Consider the following 20,924-nt stretch of genomic DNA (forward strand, 5'->3'; position numbering starts at 1 on the left):
CTGGTCGACAAGGACGAGTTGGACTTAAGAGTCTGTTTCCGTGCTGTAGAACTCTTTGACTCTATAACAAGCACTGAACTTGGCATCTTCTAGTCAGTCTAAGTTTGTACCACTGAGGATTAACTTACTCATTATGATGCACAGCACCTCTCAAGAACTCTTAAAAAATGATGTTCTGATTTCATTTGTTCTCTATGGTGAAGCACAGTTACCTCAGTTGGAGGACCCAACAGAGTTACAATATGGACATTCTGAGATATTGGCAGAAGGTCACAAATATTCTGGTCAACTGGGAGTCACTTCGTGCTTAAACCACTCAATGTCTCTTTTTCTCACCTGTATCCGAGCACATACGGCAGTAAGATCTTCTGAAGCGGAATTGCAGAGGTACACAAATGAATTCCTTCATTCTCTACGTAATCCTAGGGCAAAGAAAAACCCACATGAACCAGACTCCTCAAAGAAATGCAAACTTATCTGTCACCCCATATTGAAAAGGTGAAGTGTTTCTTTTGTATCAGCTAGAACACCGCTGCAAACTTCCAGCTCTGGTCATGTTTTTGGTCATCTGACATTACATCCCCTTATGTGGCTCGCTGTCACATTTTACTTGACAATACTTGAAAAATCTTCTGAAATATTTCATCATTTAAAGGCACCATACAAATGCAGGTTCTTGTCGAATTGCAGGTTAAAAGTGACTTCAACCAATCTCGGTACAGTACCAAAAGTAGCCAAAAAGTTGCAAATACTCTTTTGGCAATAATATATCCACACGATTCATCTCACGCAATGGACTGCTGATAACTGTACAGGTCGTCGGAACAGTAACATACTTTGAAGTCTAAAGTATTTCTCAATTGATGCACATGCAACTGGATTATTCAAGGGAAATTCACATTCACTGCCTGCTTTTATTAATGGGCAATAACACTTAATATACAATAACAAAGTGCTCCAACAGTGAAAAACCCACTTTATACCTTCAGAGAAACTGGTTGTCCAAAATCCACCCGGATGCAGCCGTACCTCTTCTGTAGGAATCTGAGCACCCAACGAATTGCTCCAAAAACACTAGTCTTTCCAGTTCCCTACATAAATTTACAACATTTAATGATGACATTCAAGTTACAAATATAGGGCCACAAAAGATCTAATGTGTCAGCATTCAAGATTTTGAGGTGATACTCTGGCTGTGTGACAGTCAATGCCTTCATTGGTACAAACCAAACATTACTAAGTTTTCTTAGAACATCTCCCTGTCCTCTCATGAAGATGTTGCCAGCGAACTTCCGAGACCTCAGAAAGTTACCTTGTTCATCAAGCAAGAAAGATTCTGGCATAAAGCCATTTTCATCAAACTAAGTGGAGCAACAAATAAGGATTTTCAGATTTTGTTGACCCCTTTTTATTCATCTACTGAGGACTTCTCACTTTCTCAGTCAAATGGAAGCTGTGTCCATAATTCTGTACAAATCTGATGTCAATAATGCAAGGTTTTACAAGAGGATTATGCTTTGGGACAGTCTCTATTGAAGGTAAAATGGGGTCGTGATAAGTGTCATGTGATTTGCAATGATTTCTGCCCGACAAGTCTGCACGGCTTGGTCACTATGTGGGCTGGAGCACTCAGGGTGAGGGCACACCAAGACCAAAGTGTAAAACATTTACACTTGAAACAAAGACAAAGACAACAGCGGCTGGAGTAAATTGGGACAGACTTCATGTCTCAGTTTATTTTTGGACACAAAGACAAAAGGCTCTCTCAGGAGAATAAAAGATTGTAGCTTGTGTGGTCAATAGACAACAGGATCCTGTCTTTCTCTGAGCTGCAAGACAGAATGCAGAAGGACAACACTCTGGTTGAACAGATGCATCCCATGACACTCATCTTTGAAGTTTTACCCTGGAAATGCTAAAATATAAATCATTGCAATGACCTTAACTGATAGTCAGTTCAGGAACTTTACAAAAACTAAGAGAAGGCTATTTCAAGACACTCAATGCTAATGACGCAGCAAATCATAAAGATGTAAACTACATTGGAAGCTGGTCGTGTCAATGTGATGCGTACCTTAAAAATCACAATCATGTGGAGTGTGTGCTGACAACTTTGTACACGGCACGTGGTTATCAGTTACACGAATACAGTAACGTGGGTGATCCTTTTCTGTAGTTGTATCCTTCACAGGGGTGAGTCAACATTTCCCGCAGATTTTTTGTTGTTTTTATGTCATTCTTTTATCAATTTTGGTTTAGAGTTGTGAACTGGGACTTATGAACTGACAGTAACATTTGGACTGTTGCAAAAACAGAACAAACAAGTTTTTGTTCATGTGGGAGGTCAGATCTGGAGTTAATCGCAGGTTGACCCCTGAACAAAAGGTTCTGCAGATGCTTTTTCATTGATGAAGACTGTGAAATTTAAACATAGCATGGTTGAACAATAATATTCAGGACCTTGGAACAAGTTCCAGCAAGTCTCAAAAAGACCTCATGCTCAAGTAAATGGCAGATGTTAACTGTAACTGGGATCTTGTGGGGACTCAGTCAGTTTGACAGGGAGAGACCAGAGTTTTGAACTCGGTTTTGGACGGTGTTTTCTGTTTGGCTATTGATGTTATAGCATGAAAGGCTGACTTGTTTTGGCTGTCTTTCTCCATGTTGTAACACTTTCTGTTCAGTTGTTGCACCAGAAGTCTTAAATCTTGAAACCTTGCAATTCCTTTCAGTCAGTCTTTGGGAGTTCAAATATTTCTATTCTAAGTTTTTGTCCTTATAAGGATCATAACACAGGTGATTGGGGCAGAGAAAAGTAACCTCACTTTGCCATGTGCAATCCTTGCATAAAAGCAGGAAATACCCAGGTGCAGCCACACCAATTAATTGAACATTCCACACAAATCAGCCCCACAGGGTCAGGCAGACAAATAGTCAAAGCTGCCAAAAAAGATTGAGGAATCTCAGGTCCAGCAATGGGCAATGTTTAACACAGGTAGGCAGAATGTGGAGTTGAGATCAAAATCAGATCAGCCAAGATATCATGGAATAGCAGAAACAGAGGAGGGGCTCAATGATCTACTCCTCCTCACTTAAACTGTTTATATTCTAGTGCAACAATGACACTAAATGCAGTTTTCCTCAAACTTTTTTCAGAATACTCAAATGAAATAAATCCCTCTCGACCTTCCACTCTCGGATGCTGAATGTTCTGTACATGAATTTTGGGCTCGATAGGAGGCTGAACTCCTCTTCCTTCACCTCCACCTCCACGCCCATTTCTTTTGGACACGAGTCTTCTACCTGTCCCACAGGGACCTTCACCCACCTCCAACACTCTCCCTTCACCTGGACTCCTTCTACTGGCCTTTTAACTTCATTCAACATCTTCATTTAGAACTGCTGATGTAACATAGATTGGCTGAATTTCTCTGACCTCCTCACCATTCTAAACAATTGCTCTTGGAACAGATTCCACTCTGTGCACACAGATCCAATCCTGTCTTTGTCATCAAGCCTGACAAGAAGGATGGTGCTCCTATTGTCTAGCACACTGTCCTCTACATCGTCGAAGCTGAGCACCAGATCTTGGAGACTTCCTCCTATCTGCCCTGGATAGTGACCAGACTATGAGGCATCAGGCTGTTGCATATACCAATGTCACCAACCTCAGCTCATTTGGGGATCTCCTCCTGACAGATTCTAAGTCCCAGTCCTGTACAGCCACTTCTACTTTTTCCCTAAAGTCCACAAACAGGGCTGCCCAGACAGACCCACTGTTTCTGCCTGTTCCTGTCCTACTGAACTTATTCTTTTTGAATTCAACTGGAATTTTTTTTCTCCCGTTGTCCAGTTCCTCACCACTTACATCTACAATTCTTCTCACACTTCACATCAGTTTCAATATTTCCAGTTCAAGAATACTAACTGTCTCCTATTCACCATGGACACGCAGTCACTTTACATATGCATCACCATCACCACCTTCCAAATACTCAATCACAATGGTCTTAAGTGCTTTTTTCTTCTTCCTGGAAACAAGGCCTGAACTGTCCCCATCCACCGCCACCCTCCTCCACCCGTTTGAGCTCGTCCTCACTTTCAATAACTTCTCTTCAAACATTAACACTTGCTTCAGATCAAATGTGTGGCCATGGGCCCCAGTTATGACTGTCTCTTTGTGGGGTACATGGAACATTCCTTGTTATAATCCTACTCAGGCACCACCAACAACTCTTACTCAGATATATTCAATTACATCATTGGCAGTGCATCCCTGTCTTGTTTGGAGTTGAAATAATTGATCAATTTCAATTCAAATTTCCACCCTGCTCTCACCTTGGCCTTGGTCCATCTCGGACTCCTCCCTTCCCTTCCTCAACATGTGTTTCCATTTCTGGAGACAGGCTGGTCTCAGGTTTCCACGACTGACCTACTGACCCCCATAGTTAACAGGACTATACATCCTCACACCCTGTTTCCTTTAAGTACTCCAACTCATGTTGCCAGTTTCTCCATCTCTGTTACATCTAATCTGATGATGCTACCTTCCGCAGGGGGCCTCAGAAATGTCCACCTTCTTCTTCAACCAAGGATTCCCCACCAGCCTGGCTGACAGAGCCGTTAGCCACGTCCAACTCATCTCCCGTACTTCAGCCCTGACCCCTTCTCTTCCATCCCACGACAATGGCAGGGATCCTCTGGTCTTGACTTACCACCCTACCAGCCTCTGCACCCAAACAGTCGTAAGCCACCATTTCCATCACCTTCAGTGGGATGTCACAACCAGACACATATTCATCTCCTCTCCTTTGTCAACATTTCACAGGGCCTGTTCCCTTCGGGACACTAACACACTACTCCTCCACTCCCATTATCTCCCCACATCCCAATGGCACCATCCCACACAAATGCAGGAGGGCTAACACTTGCCCATTCACCTCCTCCCTCCCTATTGTCCAAAACCCTAGATATACTTTCCAGGTGAAGCAACGATTTACCTGTACTTTGTTCAAACTAGACTGGTCTTCATTCAATCCAGGATATTCACAGTGTGGTCTCCTCTACAGATGGAAGAGGAAACCCAGCCTGGGTGAAATGACCCAAGCTTCCATTTGCCTGCCACTTCAACACACCATGGTGTTCCCACACCAACATGTCTGTCACAGGCATGCTGCAGTGTTCCTGTCAGCCTCAGCACAAGCTTGATGAACAGCATCTCATTTTCCACTAGCGAACCTTTCTGTCTCTAGGACTCAATATTGAGCTCATTAACTTCAGAGCCTGATTGCTTTTCTCCACATTTTTTTTTTAAACCTACCCCACACCCTGGTCTTGTCATGACACAGGTTGCTTTCAGCACAAACAATCCACTCTCATCCACTCTTAGCCCTATTATGGCATGACATGGGTTGCTTTCAGAACAGCCAACCCATTCTCCGAATCTCATTTTCTCTTGTCACTCATTCACATAGATCTCAGCCCTTTCATCCTTTCAATAATCCTCTCATCTGCCAACTGCTTTTCTATCTCTTGGGCTCTCTGGACTCCACGTCCACCTATTCGCTCACCTTTCCCCCAGCACTGCTCCAAACCCCACCTTCAGAATAAATACTGCCTTTTCCTAGATGATGTCAGTTCTGATGAAAAGTCACCAGCCTCAAAACATTAATTCTCTTTTCTCTCCAACTATGTTGCCAGACCTGCTGAGATTTTCCTTTGATTTCTTTTTCTTTCATAATACATATGGCATTATTTCATATAAATAATGCAGAACTTCAGTTTTTTAAATGGGAAAAAGTACCATGGAGCATCAGTCATCATTGGGGATCCCATTTTTTTTAGGTCAGTTTCATTAGCGGTTACTGGTCAGGATTATGAAACCTCCAGCAACTTTGGTCTTCTTTAACCCAAGAAAAGCTGAGGCCAATGACAGTGTCCCTCCTGTAGCCTGAGCTAAGATCAGTGAATGAAGCACAAACTCAGTGTTAGACCCAAGTCATTCAGACTGAAAATCATATCAGGCCAGTGTCCGATTGACTTATTTGATAGCTCTTGTTTGCAAAACAGAAACACAATGTCTCACACACGCGATGGAGGTTGACACTTGGGTGCAATACTATGAGTCTAAGAAGAATTAAATCAACTCTCTGCCTACTCACGTCAAAGAAAAGATCCCAAATCACAATGTGATGAATAGAAAGTTCTCTTGCCTTCCTGATCATTGTTCCTTTCTGTCACAGTACGCAAAGGGGCTGCCTGCTTTGTGAATAGAAGTGACTCAATTCCAAGTTCACTCATTTGTAGGTTTTCGGATTGTGCAAAATTAAGATTACTGATCATCAGTCTTTACATTCCAAGTTTTTAAGAGAAACTTATTCCTTCTCAAATTAAAGGATTAGAAAAAGAATACAAGAAAACATATACAATTCACATTCAGATAGAATTAAGCTTCTTTCACAAGCCAGAAACAAAAATCACTTGCAGGTCTGATGAAGCTCAATCACCAAGCGGAGTAATTTTCATGTCTTTTCCAAGGTTGCACACAAGCAATCTTACCATTTGCTCCAAGTAGTGTTCCTCTACGATGCGATCATAAGACACACCCACAGGAATCAGAACTGCATCTGGTATTAAACGGTTCTGAAAAGCATCAAACACCCAAGCCAGCCACACTAATCCTGTGAGACTTGAACGCACAGAACATGAAACAGGATCTTTCAGGTAAACCGTCAGACTCTGCTGTTCATTCAAGAGTTCCTCGATGTACTGTAACATCAAAAACAGTGAGGGAAATCAAACTCCTTCAGACCTGCAGCCAAACAACTTGGCAAAAGCCTACTGATACATAATCCTGCACGTATTGAACAACACCAGGCAACTGTTTGGTGACACTTAGTGCTTGAAGTTATCCTTGTGCATGTGAGTGATCTTCTCAAGCACAAACTGGATGACAGATACACAATTGCAAGAATCAAAACAGTGTTTGGATGCTGTTATGACTGACATGGGAGCAATGTACTGTCACTTTACTCTTCAGAAAAGGAGAAAATAAAGGAGGTCGGCGGTGGGGGGTGGGGGGAGAGAGTAAGAGAGACACACAAGGCTATTTTTCCAACATTTCAAAGATCTTCAAACGTAGTCAGATTGAAGAATAAGTCTCTCTAACTAATTGGACAATAAAGGGTCATTTGGAGTAAGTACAGGAGGCAATCAGGTAAATTCTCTATGTTGCATCTGGCTTGACCATTTGCTCCAGTATGCCAATTCCTGGTCTTTGAAATCTCACTTTTAGGTAAATGATTGTTCAGCTGCAAGTATGAAGAACCAAAGAAAAATGAAGTGATCATCCTCAGGTCAATTGTGGATTCCCAGCTACTTTTGCTAACTAGTCCATGGGTGTATTTCATTCCATATTTCCCAATGAGAAAATGGAAGAATATTTGCCATCGCCTGGTTTTGCAAAATATGAGGAATGGATCAATACAGTCAACTGTGCCACGTTTAGCTGCACAGGCAGGAAGTCTGTGCTTGTCAAACTTCCAGACTACAATATTACAGTCCTTCCATCAACAGGGTGGGATTCTGTTGTTAGTCATGTGAGTTGGATGCTTACGTGAACCATGTTTGTTTATTAGAAAGGAACTTATTTTAAATCAGGTTTCAACAGTTTCAGTCCAAATTGAATTCCTCCTTCAACTGTGTCCTGATTGACATTTTCTGTGTTGCTTCATACCCCAACTGTAACTACAAACTATCAGAGGAGCTAAATACAAAAATTTTTAACATTCTCGGACAGCATGTTGAACCAGAATATTGGTTAAACACTCTATCCTCAAGGCCACTGTAAATCTGAGGTCCATAGGTTTTACATGTGGTATAATATGGATTACATTCCACAAGCATTGAAGTGGAATAATATTACATTTTGGAGGGCCTAGTCAATTCCCAAAAAGGATTCCAGGCAGCTTTCCAGACTGTTTTTACATCTGCTGGAATCGAAAATGACCAAGTAGCTCAAAATAAGGAAACAAACTCATCTTAGTTGAGCTCAAGTTGGCTCTGAGGTGAACGGCTGCAAATTCAGATTTCACAAAGTGCTTCAAAGCAAAAGAAAACTTTTCTAAACTTACCGAATTTAAAACAACCTGGAACAAGTGGTCTCCACTATCACGTGGAGTGAAGATTCCTCCCAATTTCCGAAGCAGAGGCCTGAGCAGGTGAAAAAAATGAACGCAAACAGCATTACACGTGGGAATCCAAGCACAGAGGTTGCACTGATTTTAAGCTAGTGACAAACATGTGACAAAGTCACGATGCATTTCAACAAAGCAATTCCTGGAAGTTCAATCTACACATCGCAGAAAATTCAAAAAGTAATAAGGGCCCAGTCTGAAGAAAACTGATCTTATCATTTTCTGCCCAAAGACAGTCACACGCGTACACGCAAACAAACCTTCTGTTCACATTGGGACTGCTGAACACATCTAAACCAACTGGAACAAAAACACATGGAACTGGGTCTTGTGTCATTACCTGAGAAATGGGAGTTGGACATCTTCCCCACAAGTAAAGTATGGGACTCTGATACTGTGGCAAAAAAGGACAAAGGTAACCAGTAGGTAGTCCAGGCGAGACTTATGAAGAGGCAGAAAGACAAATGGGCCATCATACTGTCAAAAAAAAGGAAAAACATTTGCCCACATTTATTGCAGATACAGTTCAAGACAAAATTGGTTATTATATTTTCACCATGTGTTGTGAAAACAAACAGTGACAAGACAGCATAACTGACACTCTAAGAAGAACATGGTTGGTTGCAGTTATTTAAAACTAACCGAATGAAAACCAAAAGAACTGCGGATGCTGTAAATCAGAAACAAAAAATAGAAATTGTTGGCCAAGCTCAGCAGGTCTGGCAGCACCTGTGGAGAGAAATCAGAGTTAACGTTTCGGGACGAGTGACCCTTCCTTATCACTCAACCTGAAACATTAACTCTGATTTCTCTCCAGAGATGCTGCCAGACCTGCTGAGCTTTTCCAACAACTTCTGTTTTTGGAGATAAACAAATCCATAAATATTGCTTCCTTAGGGAATTCCAGTAAACTGGGTGCAAAAAGAGAATGCTGCAACGCAATGCACACCTGCTGATGCAGAGTGCCAGCTCACTTAACCGTTATTCAACTACTTTAACTCAAAAACAAATCCAGTATTGTATCTTACTGCAGGACGGAAATTATCCCATGAAGGAACATTGATAATGTTTTGAACCAATATAGCCCAGTAGGTACAGTTTCCAATCCTTTTACAAGAAACTTTAAATCTTAGATGGAACCTGTCTGTCCTACAATATTTCTCCCAATAGGTAAAAGATCAGTGCCTCACCTTCTCTCTTGCTTTTCGCAGCATCTCAATTTGCCCTCGATGCACTTGTAGATTCACGAAAACCCAGTTAAATATTTTCAGCAGCACCCAACTAGTCAACCTAGGAAGGGTCAAACACACCTTGTGTTTAAATACGTTTGCTTGACTTCATCCAGATGTCCATGGAGTTATCTGTGCCACTCATATAGTCTGACTGAAACTAAAATTTATTTATCTGAAGAACAGAACAGACTCATTGCACCTAGGCATCCAACACACAATGCTGTATCATGCAATAAATTTTGGAGATCTAGACAGCAAGGACAAGATGGACTGAAGGGTCCATTTCCATGCTGTAGAACTTTATGACTCTAAACCAAGCAACAGAGAGATCCAGATATTTATTTTTTTTGTTGGATATAGAATACATATGTTCTGTTCAATAGCATGCATCCTCTACTTAGCTGAATCGAGGGAGCTTGCCACAAACTAAGGTTGAGAATCTTCAAGGACCATAAAGGCATTACTGGAATTTAACGTGCTGCATTCTGCACTTAGCATAACTTTTAATCTTCCTTTTAATCCTGAATTGGGACTTTCCCTCTCAGTTAATCAACAGCTCATCAAGGTTTCTTGAAGCAAACTGAGTAAATCCAAATCTAAACGTACATCAACCCACTGAGGTGTCATGAGTAATCCAGACTTGTTCAGTGATCAGCAGTAGCTCAAGAGTTCATTTTCTTGGAGCCCAAGTGTACTGAGGGGAAACACACAATGTGCAAGAACAACCAGATACCTTTGAGGCAGGACCAGTTTCGCACAAGCAGCATTTTTACAGCATTTTACGAGGTTGCGAAATGATCTCATACCTGAGCAAGAGGGGTGAGATTATAGCTTGGATCTGGTGGAAGATGCCCAGTACGTTCCTCATGTTATGATGTGACTTCTGGTCAGATATGTTACATAAGTTCTCCATAATGACTTCCTGAACTCTGTATAAACAGAATTAGTTGTTTTATCATGGAAGGAAAAGGCAGTGGCGGAATTCTCCTGCAGAATCAGCATAAGTATCAATAAATTTCTCACCTAGCATTGTTGATTACTCTGTGTTCCAGAAAGGGGACATCTGGGTAAACTGTGCGTCCAACAACAAACAGGAAATAGCAGAGGCGTCGAGCCAGCCATCCTCGATATCTATAGGAGCGGTTAGGTAAAGAGTATTTCACAAGAATTAACTAGATGCCACTCAGTATGAAATATGCAGGGTGAAGATAAACAACATACAAATAATCGGTGGAACGTCAAGGTAAACAGATGCAAAAAAATCACTAACTACTGACATGGGTAGTATCAGTTTACTAATATGTTTGGGCTTAACTTCACTCCAATTAATTTTGTTCGCTCAGTCATCACAATTCATCAAAATATGCATCAGTATCTAAAATCCTCTAGAATGCATAGGACACGAGTTCTTCTTATCATTTTCTTGATGAATCAGTATTACATTGAAAGGACAGCGTGGAATGCTGGACATCTGCTTTTGCTTTAAAATATTGGAAGACATGCTGTTCTCGCATACAGAATCCAAAAATGTGTATCACAGCCCAGTCACTGCACAAGACTTCAACACATAAGGAATTGCATAAATCATTTCGTACCATCACCCACAACTGAGAGGACACTACCACAAAAAAAAACGCATCAATGTTTGTCATATTCCTAGTGTTGTGGCTCCTTGCCAGAATTGTACTCTTAAGTTGTTCAGACTTGTGTCAGATGCTGACAGTTGCACATTTTTTGAAGTTGGCCAGAAGCCAAGCTCTCAAAACTCTCAAATAGCCAAAAGCATTTGGCTTTTTAAAAATTCAATCTTGGGATATGGGCATTGCAGGCCAGGTCAGCATTTACTGCTAATACTCAATTGCTCGAGATGATGAGACACCTCCTTGAATCACAGCAACCTGCGCAGTATAACTACCTCCATAGGGGAGGGGCAGCACAGTGGCTCAGTTGTTAGCACTGCTACCTCACAGTGCCAGGGAACTGGGTTCAACTCCACCCTCAAGCAACTGTCTGTGTGGAGTTTGCACATCCTCCTCATGTTTGTGTGGGTTTCCTCCAGGTCTCTGGTTTCCTCCCACAGTCCAAAGCTGTGCAGGTTAGGTGGATTAGCTATGGAAAATACAGTTTTGGGGAAAAGTTAGGGCATGTGTCTGGGCAGGATGTTCTTCTGTGGGTCAGAATGATGGGTTGAATGGCCTGCTTCTACAGTGCAGGGATTCTATGCATTTAAGTGCTAACGGCGAGTTCTAGAAATTCAACCCTGTCAAAATTCAATGGGGTACGACATTAGAAATTCAGCCCCACTGTTCCTTGAGTCATGACAAATGTTCACCATTTCTAACAGTGCATAATTTCCCAATTTAACACTTCTTCAAAGCAAATTGACAGAAAACATGGACCAAATTTCTGTACTAAACAAAAAATAAAAATCATTGATTACTTGAAATAAACAGACTCATGCTGCAGAAAAACAATTATAAACCATCAGCACATCACTTGGGCTAATTAAAACTCAAATCCTCTTTCAAACTCCCCCTAACAAGCACTGACACAATGTCAGACAAATAGTAGCAAAGACCGGGAAAGCAGTTCAGTGATTCCTATACCCAAGGGTTGCGGAGCTGCTCAGAAAGCGGTTACTCGGTCTTCCTTCTCTGGAGGCTTTCACTGGTTTGCAAGAGCCACAGGGTGGTTTTGTCACCAATAACTGGTCACTTGTCCACAAACCAATCTACTAACTAATGCTCCCTTTGTACACAACCTTTTGGCTCCAGTTTGTCTGCAACTACTACTGGAACCTACAGCTGTGCAAACAATGTTCACACATATCTAATTACTTGCTTTCAAATCATACAGCAATCCTTGTAATTGCTGGTTTTAAAATAGTTCTTTTCTCATTTCAATCCACAAAGATATAGAAATAAAATGGCAGATATTGACATCCCAGAGACAATGAATGAACAGGCCAAATTCTATGATGTCTCATTGCACCGGGTTGCATGGATAAAGAAATGTCCCACTGATTACCATGGACCAGACCTCCTGGCTCAGAGGTAGGGACATTACCACTGCACAGGAGTGGTGCAGAGTTCCTCAGGATAATGTCCCAGGCACAACACCTTCAGGAGCTTCAACGACCTTCTCTCCATAACATCAAACGGGGAGATGTTTGCTGTTGTCAGCACAATGTTCAGCACCAATCACAACTCCTCAGATACCGAAGCAGTTCATGTTCAAATGCAACAGCATCTGGTCAATATCCAGAAATGGGCAAACAAGTGGCACGTAACATTCGCACCATGCAAGTGCCAGCTAATGACTATCTCCAAAAAGACAGAAAATAATCAGCACGCCTTGTCTGGAACTGAAATCCAAGACTTGCCCTCTGGAACTTGCCAGACAATGTCTAGGTTTGGGTTGGAAACTAGGAAGTAACACTCATGCCATACAAATGCCAGGCAACGTCACTGAATGTCTCAGGGAGATGGCTAAGATCCTATTCTGTTGCAAAAATGTTCTTGCTTCGAAGCGGTCTCATGCAAATGCTACTTGCCAGTTTTCAGTCCAACCTGAATCTTGTCCAGGTCTTGCGGAATATAATTCAGTTGTTTCCAAGGAGCTAGAAATGGGACCAAACACTGTGCAATCAACAATGAAAAAGCACAATTCTGATGCGATGACGGAAGGAGAATCTTTCATCAAGCAATTCAAGATGGCTGAGCTTTGGACGCTAACCTGAGCAACTTCTGTCATGATGTTCTGGGACTGAGTTGACTGATCTCCGACAATCCTCTGATGTTTCTTTGTGCTGGACATGCCTTCAACCACTGGAGATTTCCACCATGTTCCCAATGACTTCAAGCTGTTTGCTGCACATACTTAGTCAAATGCTGCCTTGACATCAAGGGCAGTCACTTTCAGTTTCGTCTGCAGTTCAGCTCTGTTATTGATTTTTCAACCAAAGGCCGTAAGGAGTCAGGAAGTCCTTCAAGAACGCAACCAGACATCAGCGAGCAGATGGAAATGGGTAAAAACACAAGTGCACCCTGCACAAAAGTATGTGTTAATTTCTTGAAGTGACCCTGGCAGTGAGACACACTTTGAAAAGCATTTGTGTTACTAGTACACTGGTAACTACCAAGGAAACTGTTGGAAGGGGGGAGGGGGATGGTGATGGTGGTGGGAACCTTTACTACAAAGTCTGAAACAGTAAAATCTCAGCTAATTTTATCCATTCTGACTGCGGGTGAAAACAGCAATGTGTTTGCGTCCTCATCTTTAACAACGTACCGTGTCTGTGTCTCTGTAACAAGGATGGCATTTCGAAATCCCAGCAAGGCTAAGTGATTGTGGAAAAGCAAAGCCTGAAATAGAGGTAATTTTATTGTGGGGAGCTCCAAACATTTAAGAGGTTGATTATGTATTTCACAAGAGAATTCTGGTACATTTTATTGCAGAAACATAAAAGATAACTGTCAAAGAAATTGTAGAGAAGGAAAATATAATATGCAACTTGTTGTTCCAAAGTCAGTCGTTCCATTTAAAAGTGTACACTGTTGATTATGGTGCCAAATATTGAAAATTATCTGAGAGAACAGGTTGACAACTAACACCAAAAACACTACTTCTTCCAAAAGGAAGAATACTTTACTTTTACCTAAATGCCGCTTTACGATCCTTGAGGTGCGAAGTCAAAATTAATTCCCCCAATGATCATCCAACATTATTAGCAGTGCATGGTCAATAAAATGTTGATTGTCTTCAAAAGCTGTGTCATCTAGACTTCCCTATTCCCTCAAGGGCATGCAATGCTCTTACCCAGCTTTGGGGTGCACAGATGTAGCAGCAACGACCCACAAACGGTCGAGTGTTTCCCAAGAAGAGACTGACCCCTCCAAATGGTGAACTGAAAGCCAGAGTTGATAAGAGGTCACTACGTTTCACCTAACAGGAAAACAAACAAGTTTTATTCCTTCAGGAACAACAGTTTCAACTCATTCAGAGCACAACCAACACAAAATATGTGCCAACATAAAAGGACAAAGGATAGAGGCATCATCTGCAGCTGTTTGAGGTTGTAATATGTCCTTTCCTTTGGAGAAACATTAATAATAGTCAAAGGTGCCTTTTTTTACGAAAATATATAACATCTTGGAGGACAACTTGTTCAACGATTAGAGCAGAATTGTCAATTGTTAGCTTATAATCAGCTCTGCAGTGGCATCTACTGGAGAAGAGCTCATACCGTTGCATTGTAACACAAGAAGAGGAGACAAAAATCTCCTCTCAAATTGCTGGGAGCAAAATTTACTCCAATAGAGGTAATAGAGATAACATGCCAGATGGATAGATTCCATCAACATCAGACAAGGTTTCAAGTGTTTACCTTTGGATGCAGGCCAAATAGGGAGGGGACGTTTTAAAAAAACAAACCTAAGGTATGAGACCCGGTGGAATACAGGAATGATTTATTACAAGCAAAATGATCACGCAATGCAAAAGGATGAGCAAAGAAATAAAAGATTGGTTTGAAAAGCTGAACCTGACCAACAGCATGATCAATACGAGGATGTGCTGTCTAACGAAATGGGAGCAATGAATATGAATCCATACTGCTTCACTGTCACTGAATCAAAATAGTTACATCGATTAATGTTGGAAAGGGACTTTATCTATCCTCTCATGGGCTGCAGCAGTTCAGGAAGGCATCTCATCAGCATCTTCTCCAAGACAATTCAGAGTGGGCAATAAATCTGTCCTAGCCAGCAATGCCCACATAAGACCGTGATGTGTCGGAGCAGAATTAGGTCATTCGGCCAGTAGCCTTTGCTGCCATTCAGTCATGGCTGATGTGTTTATCAATCTTCTCTCCTGTCTTCACCCCATAATCCTTGATCCATTTACCAATCAAAAACCTATCTATCTCTGTCTTAAATACACCCAATGGCTTGGTCTCCACATCCCTTTGTCTCAATGAGTTCCACACGTACATCACCCTCTGCCCGAAGAAAATACAAGGATGAGGGGCGATCTCATTGAAACTTATGGAATACTGAGAGGCCTGGACAGGGAGAACATGGAAAAGATACTTGCACTCGGAGGAGAGATAAGGATGCGAGGGCACAACCTCAGTGACACCGCTTAGAAATCAACTATAGAACCAGAGTTCTGAACCGCTCTTCTGATTACATGCCCTTTCTCTCCAGCATTCATTCTTGTAAACCTTCTCTTGACTCCCTCCAAAGTCCATTTGTGCTTCAGATTTCTGAAGCCTTTCACCATCCAGAAAATAGTCTCTTCTTCCTACCAAAGTGCGATATCTCACACTTTCCCCACCATTTTTCATCTGCCACTTCGTTGCTCACTCTGCTCACATTTCCAAGTCCTTCTACAGCCTCCACCATTCCTCACAACTAACTGTCCCTCCACCAATCTTTGCGTCATCTGCAACCTTTGCAACAATTCGCTCAGTTCCTTCATCCAGATTAATAGTGTATAATGTGAATGGTTCTGGGCCCAACACCGACCCCACTAGTCACCAGCTGCTATCCTGAAAAAGATCCTTACATCCTCAATTTCTGCCATCTGCCAGTCAGCCAATCCTCTATCCATGGCAGCACCTCACCCATAACACCATGGGCTCTTCGCTATGAACCAGTCTCCTGTGCCGCACTAGTCAAAGGCCTTCTGGAAATCCAAAGTGATGACATCCACTGGCTCTCCTTTGACATACTTGCTTGTTACCCCCTCAAAGAAGACTAACAGATTTGTTTTTTTTTTTTTACACATGAGCTACCCAGAAACTCTTGCCATTGCTGCTTCACTGTCTTCCCTGTTTGGTTTCCTCTTCCACTCAACTCTGACCAGGTCTTCCCTCATTGTTTGTTTGTATACCATTAAATCTGATTCTAGCTTCTCCTTCTCAAATGGCAGGGTCAATTCTATCATATTATGGTCATTGTTCCCGAGGGATTCCTTCACCTTTAGTTCCCTAATCAAGTATGTCTCATTACAGATCACCAAATCCAGAACTGGCTGTTCCCTAATAGGCTCTATCACAAGCTCCTCCAAAAAACCATCTTGTAGACATTCCAGGAACTCCTTTTCTTGGGATCAGCTACCAACCTGACTTTCCCAGTCCATCTGCACCTTGAAGTTTCCCATAATTATCATAATTGTGCCTATCTTACATGCGTTTCTATCTCCTAATTTACTTTGTTCCCCATATCCTGACAACTGCTCGGAGGCCTGTACCTAAGTCCTTTCAGGGCCTTTGTTTCCTTTGTGGTTCCTCAACTCTACTCTCAGATTATGAGCCTTCCAACTCTATACCACTTCTTGCTTCTAATTTAATTTCATTTCTAACTGGGCAACCCAACGCCCTTTATCTCTTGTTGACAGAGGGGGAGAGTCCTTGGATATATTGTTCTCAACCCTGATCCCCTTCCACCCATGTCTCTGTGATACCCATAATATCTTACCCATAAATTTCAAACTACAATACAAGCTCCTTTACTTGGCTCTGTGTACAATGTGCATTTAACTACAACCCCCTCAGTCCTACACTGACCCCATCCACCACCACCACAACCACCACCCCGACCCCCCCCGCATAGTCGTCTGCCTGTCTGCTGATCTTGAAATGAGATTCCTGAGTCTTTCCATAGTCCCTGTCCCACCACATGCTCTGGAAATATTAATGACCTCTGCTGAGGCTTCCCCTTACTTTAACTTCTGCGATAATTTTCCACGAATCTCAACCCACACCCCATAAATAAAGTTCCATTTGTCACAGTTTTGCTCATTCATGAAATCTATATGATCCTACTGTAATTTATCAGTTCTATCCACACAATCTACTATGTCTTATTTGGTGATTTGTAAATCTGGCCACAGAATTCACTGTACCTTAAACTAAAGTATTACATCATACAAAGCTAGGGCCCCATGAACGAGCCCCAGCACAGCACCTCACACACACTGCCTTTCAAACAATTACCAGTTTATATTGATGGTCATGCCCAAATTTACAGTGGATAAGAATGACATTTTTTTGAATTTCTGTCTGAAGGCTAATGACGGCACGGTGGCTCAGTGGTTAGCACCGTTGCCCCACAGTGCCAGGGACTCTGGTTCAATTCCACCCTTGGGCGACTGTCTGTGTGGAGTTTGCACATTCTCCCCGTATCTGCATGGGTTTCCACCAGGTGCTCTGGTTTACCCCACAGTCCAAAAATGTGTAGGCTAGGTCGACTGGCCATGCTAAATTGCCCATAGTGTTCAGGGATGTGTAGATTAGATGGGTTATGAGGGATGGAACTGGGTGGGATGCTCTGAGGGTGGGTGTGGGCTTGTTGGGCCAAACGGCCTGCTTCCACACTGTGACATGCTGTATGAAATTCTATGACATGCTCGTAAGTTGTAAATGCCATTCATTTGCCTATTTTACAGTTCTAAGTTGATCTGATATTGCTCCTAAGTCAACCATGTTTTGTACTTTCAAACATGTAAACACACAAATTAAGAGCAGCAATAGGTGTCTCAACCCCAAGAACATGGTCTGCCATTCAACAAGATTACAGCTGATCTGATTACTCCACATTGCTGTCTACCTTGGGAAATGTTCACCACTTTGTTGATCAAGAATCTTCAAACTCTGCCTTAACGCGATTCAAAAACTCTATTTTCTATGTCTTTCAAGAATGAACACTACAGAATTTAACAACCCTATAAGAATTCTTGCCAGCTGTCTTACCTCAGATTTTTAAAAGGTGATCCCTCATTCCAAAATCTCCCACAAGAAATTCCACACCCTGTCAAGAACCCTTAATATCTTAAATGTTTCAATCTAGTTACCTCTTACTCTTTAGTCCTCCCTTTGTTATGAACTCAACCAAACCCCCTGCAAATATATCAATGAGATAGGCTAGACCCGAACCCTTAATCGAATTTAAAGGCAAGTGTCAAGTGCTGTGCTCCAATGTAATTCGATCAGTCACCCTACTCGACTTTAAGCAAAACAGACTTTATCATATCTATAATTAAAACAAACAAAATAAAGATGATTTGGTATAATTTTAACTCTAGTGGAAAACTTAACACAGTAATAGATTATTTAACTACTAACAGCAACTTTACCATTATACTAACATCCCATAAACACTTCCTTGGCAAAGGCCAAGTCAGTAAAATCATTGTCACACATACAATTTTGGCAGCAGAAACAGAAGCCAAGCTTTTTAGCTGCAGCAGGGAGAGAGACTCCTTTCACAACCAGCTTCAAAACCCCAACAAATATTTAATGCTAAACTGAAACCCTGGTTCTGTGGGAGCCTGACTCTATCTATTCATGCTGCTTCTATTGTTCCAACACTTTCAAAAACTCCCAAGGGCTCACAAGCTGTTTACTTTATTGGCTTGGAACAGACTGCCCTCTGCCTCGGTCTCAAGCTCTCGTCATTAAAAACAAAACCAGGATAAAATACACCTCTTTAAGCCACAGTTTCGCCACACCTTAAATAAGAAGATTAACGCTGTGCACAGAACTCCAGATGTGGTATCACCAATTACACAATATTTTAAGCATTAGCTCATTTTTTGTACTCAACCTTAAGCATGAAGTAACCTTGAATATTCAATTCCAAGAGCAATAAAAAGTCATTCTATTAGATTTCCTAATGACTTGCTGTTCTTATTGCAACTGCTTTATAACCCATGCATGAGGGCTCTGCAATCTCTCGTCATTTACACAGTAAACATTTTTAAAGAAAACTATTCCTGCCAAAAGAAACAATTTCACATTTTCCCACATTGTATTTGTCTGTATCTTGAGATCAGTCGACTCCAGTCATTAATGGGTTTGTAATGCACAGTGATGCCAACAGCAAAGGTTCAATTCCACTATCTGCTCAGGTCACCATGAAAGTCCACCTTCTTGATTTTGCCTGAGAAGTGCTGACTCTGAGGTTAAACTGCCCACCAGTTGTATCTCTCAGTTGAGACAGTACCCCAATGGCCCTCTCGAACTTGGGTGACTTTATATGTCTCTTTGTGGCTTCAAGTCCACTTCACAGCTCATTTTCCACTTTATGTCGAAGTCATCAGAAAATTTAGCCATTATATCTTTGTTCCCCTCATCCAAGTCCCTTCCATAAATTATTCAAGTCATGGCCCAGCACTGATTGTTTTGGTACACGGTTTGCTCTTTTTTAGCAACTAGAAAATGTTAGTTTTATGCCTATTCTTGTTTCCTGTTAGCTAGTCAACCTTCTGTCCATTCCAGTATGTTATTCTCCACACCATGAGTTTTAATTTTCTGCTATAACCTTCGATATGGTAAGTTATCAAGTACCTTCTGGGCATCTAAGTACAATATATATTAACAGTTGTCCTCAAACCACACATTTTAGAAGACCTCCCTGACAGCTAGAACTTAAAGTTCAATACTTTATTTTCTTCAATATCCAGGATTTTCCAACAATAATAGCAGCAAAAACCAAGAAGAAACTCAACACGAAGAATGATTTTAGAAATAATTTGTATTTACTAATTTGCAACAATTAAATAGAATTGCTTTGTCTATTTGTCTCAAACTGTGTCACTTGTCAGCTTAGGTGAGTCACTCTTCCTTCAAAATAAAGTGCATGGACTCACACACTATGATTGAGGCTAATACAAAGGCACTTGAACATTCAAGGAATGCTGCCAGTTAGCCAATGAGATAGTACGTGACAGCCTTTGATCCAGATCTGCATTTGGGTGCATGGTCAGTCGTTCACAAACTAGTTAAAAAAAGCTTCAGGCTTTTTCGGAAGTCCAAGTCAAAATTTGTACTTCAATAAAAAATACAAATTACAGATGAACTAATTCTTACTAGAGGATTTTTGCTGCTTGCTAAACACTTGTCATGATGGCTTACAGATCAGCAGTTTTCAAAATTTTTTCTGAAACCAATCCTGGGACGTGGGCATTGCTGGCTGGCCAGCATTTATTGCTCGTGCTAATCTGCCTTTGTAAACTGCTGCAGTCCACATGCTGTATGTTGACCCACAATGCACTTAGAGAGGGAATTCACGTGACCGCACTTCGCAGCGGGAACAGTCTGAGGCATTAATGAGTCACAATAGATGAAGACAGGGCTTTTGTTTTAACAATTGTAATACAATAAAAGTAATGAAAAGGATAAATTACTTGACTGATAAATTCGCTTGATTCCTGAGAAGCTGAGACCTGAACAAATCCGTCATCACTGTCGCGCTCTGAAGCCATGATATCAACTAAAGGAAAAATTGAGCTAAGATGAATGGATCAGGAACAACAAGAACCATGTGTAAAGTTACGAACAGAGTAACAGATTATTTTTGCATATGACTAAGTTGCTATCCATCAAATTCTTGCACGTGGCTGCAACTTTTCTAAACAGTTTCTTCATATGTAGCAATAACACAGTGTGGAGCTGGAGGAGCACAGCAGGCCAGGCAGCATCAGAGGAGCAGGA

General features: G+C 41.5%; 1 protein-coding gene across 7 annotated transcripts in view; it reads right to left on the reverse strand.

The window, feature by feature from the left end:
• The window catches only part of gpat2 (glycerol-3-phosphate acyltransferase 2, mitochondrial), a 52,730-nt gene that overhangs the window by 25,341 nt on the left and 6,465 nt on the right, over nucleotides 1–20,924 (reverse strand). For 3 of the 7 annotated variants that reach the window (XM_048618778.1, XM_048618779.1, XM_048618780.1), the window contains exons 2-12: nucleotides 20,618–20,703; nucleotides 14,246–14,371; nucleotides 13,718–13,791; nucleotides 10,451–10,558; nucleotides 10,234–10,356; nucleotides 9,386–9,485; nucleotides 8,536–8,672; nucleotides 8,133–8,211; nucleotides 6,559–6,768; nucleotides 984–1,091; nucleotides 337–422 (exon numbers count right to left, since the gene is read on the reverse strand). In XM_048618778.1, coding sequence (XP_048474735.1) covers nucleotides 337–422; nucleotides 984–1,091; nucleotides 6,559–6,768; nucleotides 8,133–8,211; nucleotides 8,536–8,672; nucleotides 9,386–9,485; nucleotides 10,234–10,356; nucleotides 10,451–10,558; nucleotides 13,718–13,791; nucleotides 14,246–14,371; nucleotides 20,618–20,695 — 1,229 coding nt within the window. In that variant the 5' untranslated portion in view covers nucleotides 20,696–20,703. The remainder of the gene's footprint in view (nucleotides 1–336; nucleotides 423–983; nucleotides 1,092–6,558; nucleotides 6,769–8,132; nucleotides 8,212–8,535; nucleotides 8,673–9,385; nucleotides 9,486–10,233; nucleotides 10,357–10,450; nucleotides 10,559–13,717; nucleotides 13,792–14,245; nucleotides 14,372–20,617; nucleotides 20,704–20,924) is intronic. The other 4 variants (XM_048618781.1, XM_048618782.1, XM_048618783.1 and 1 more) reach the window with 4 other exon arrangements.

Source organism: Rhincodon typus, chromosome 40 (assembly GCF_021869965.1).
Source record: "Rhincodon typus isolate 14 chromosome 40, sRhiTyp1.1, whole genome shotgun sequence".
Taxonomy (NCBI): domain Eukaryota; kingdom Metazoa; phylum Chordata; class Chondrichthyes; order Orectolobiformes; family Rhincodontidae; genus Rhincodon; species Rhincodon typus.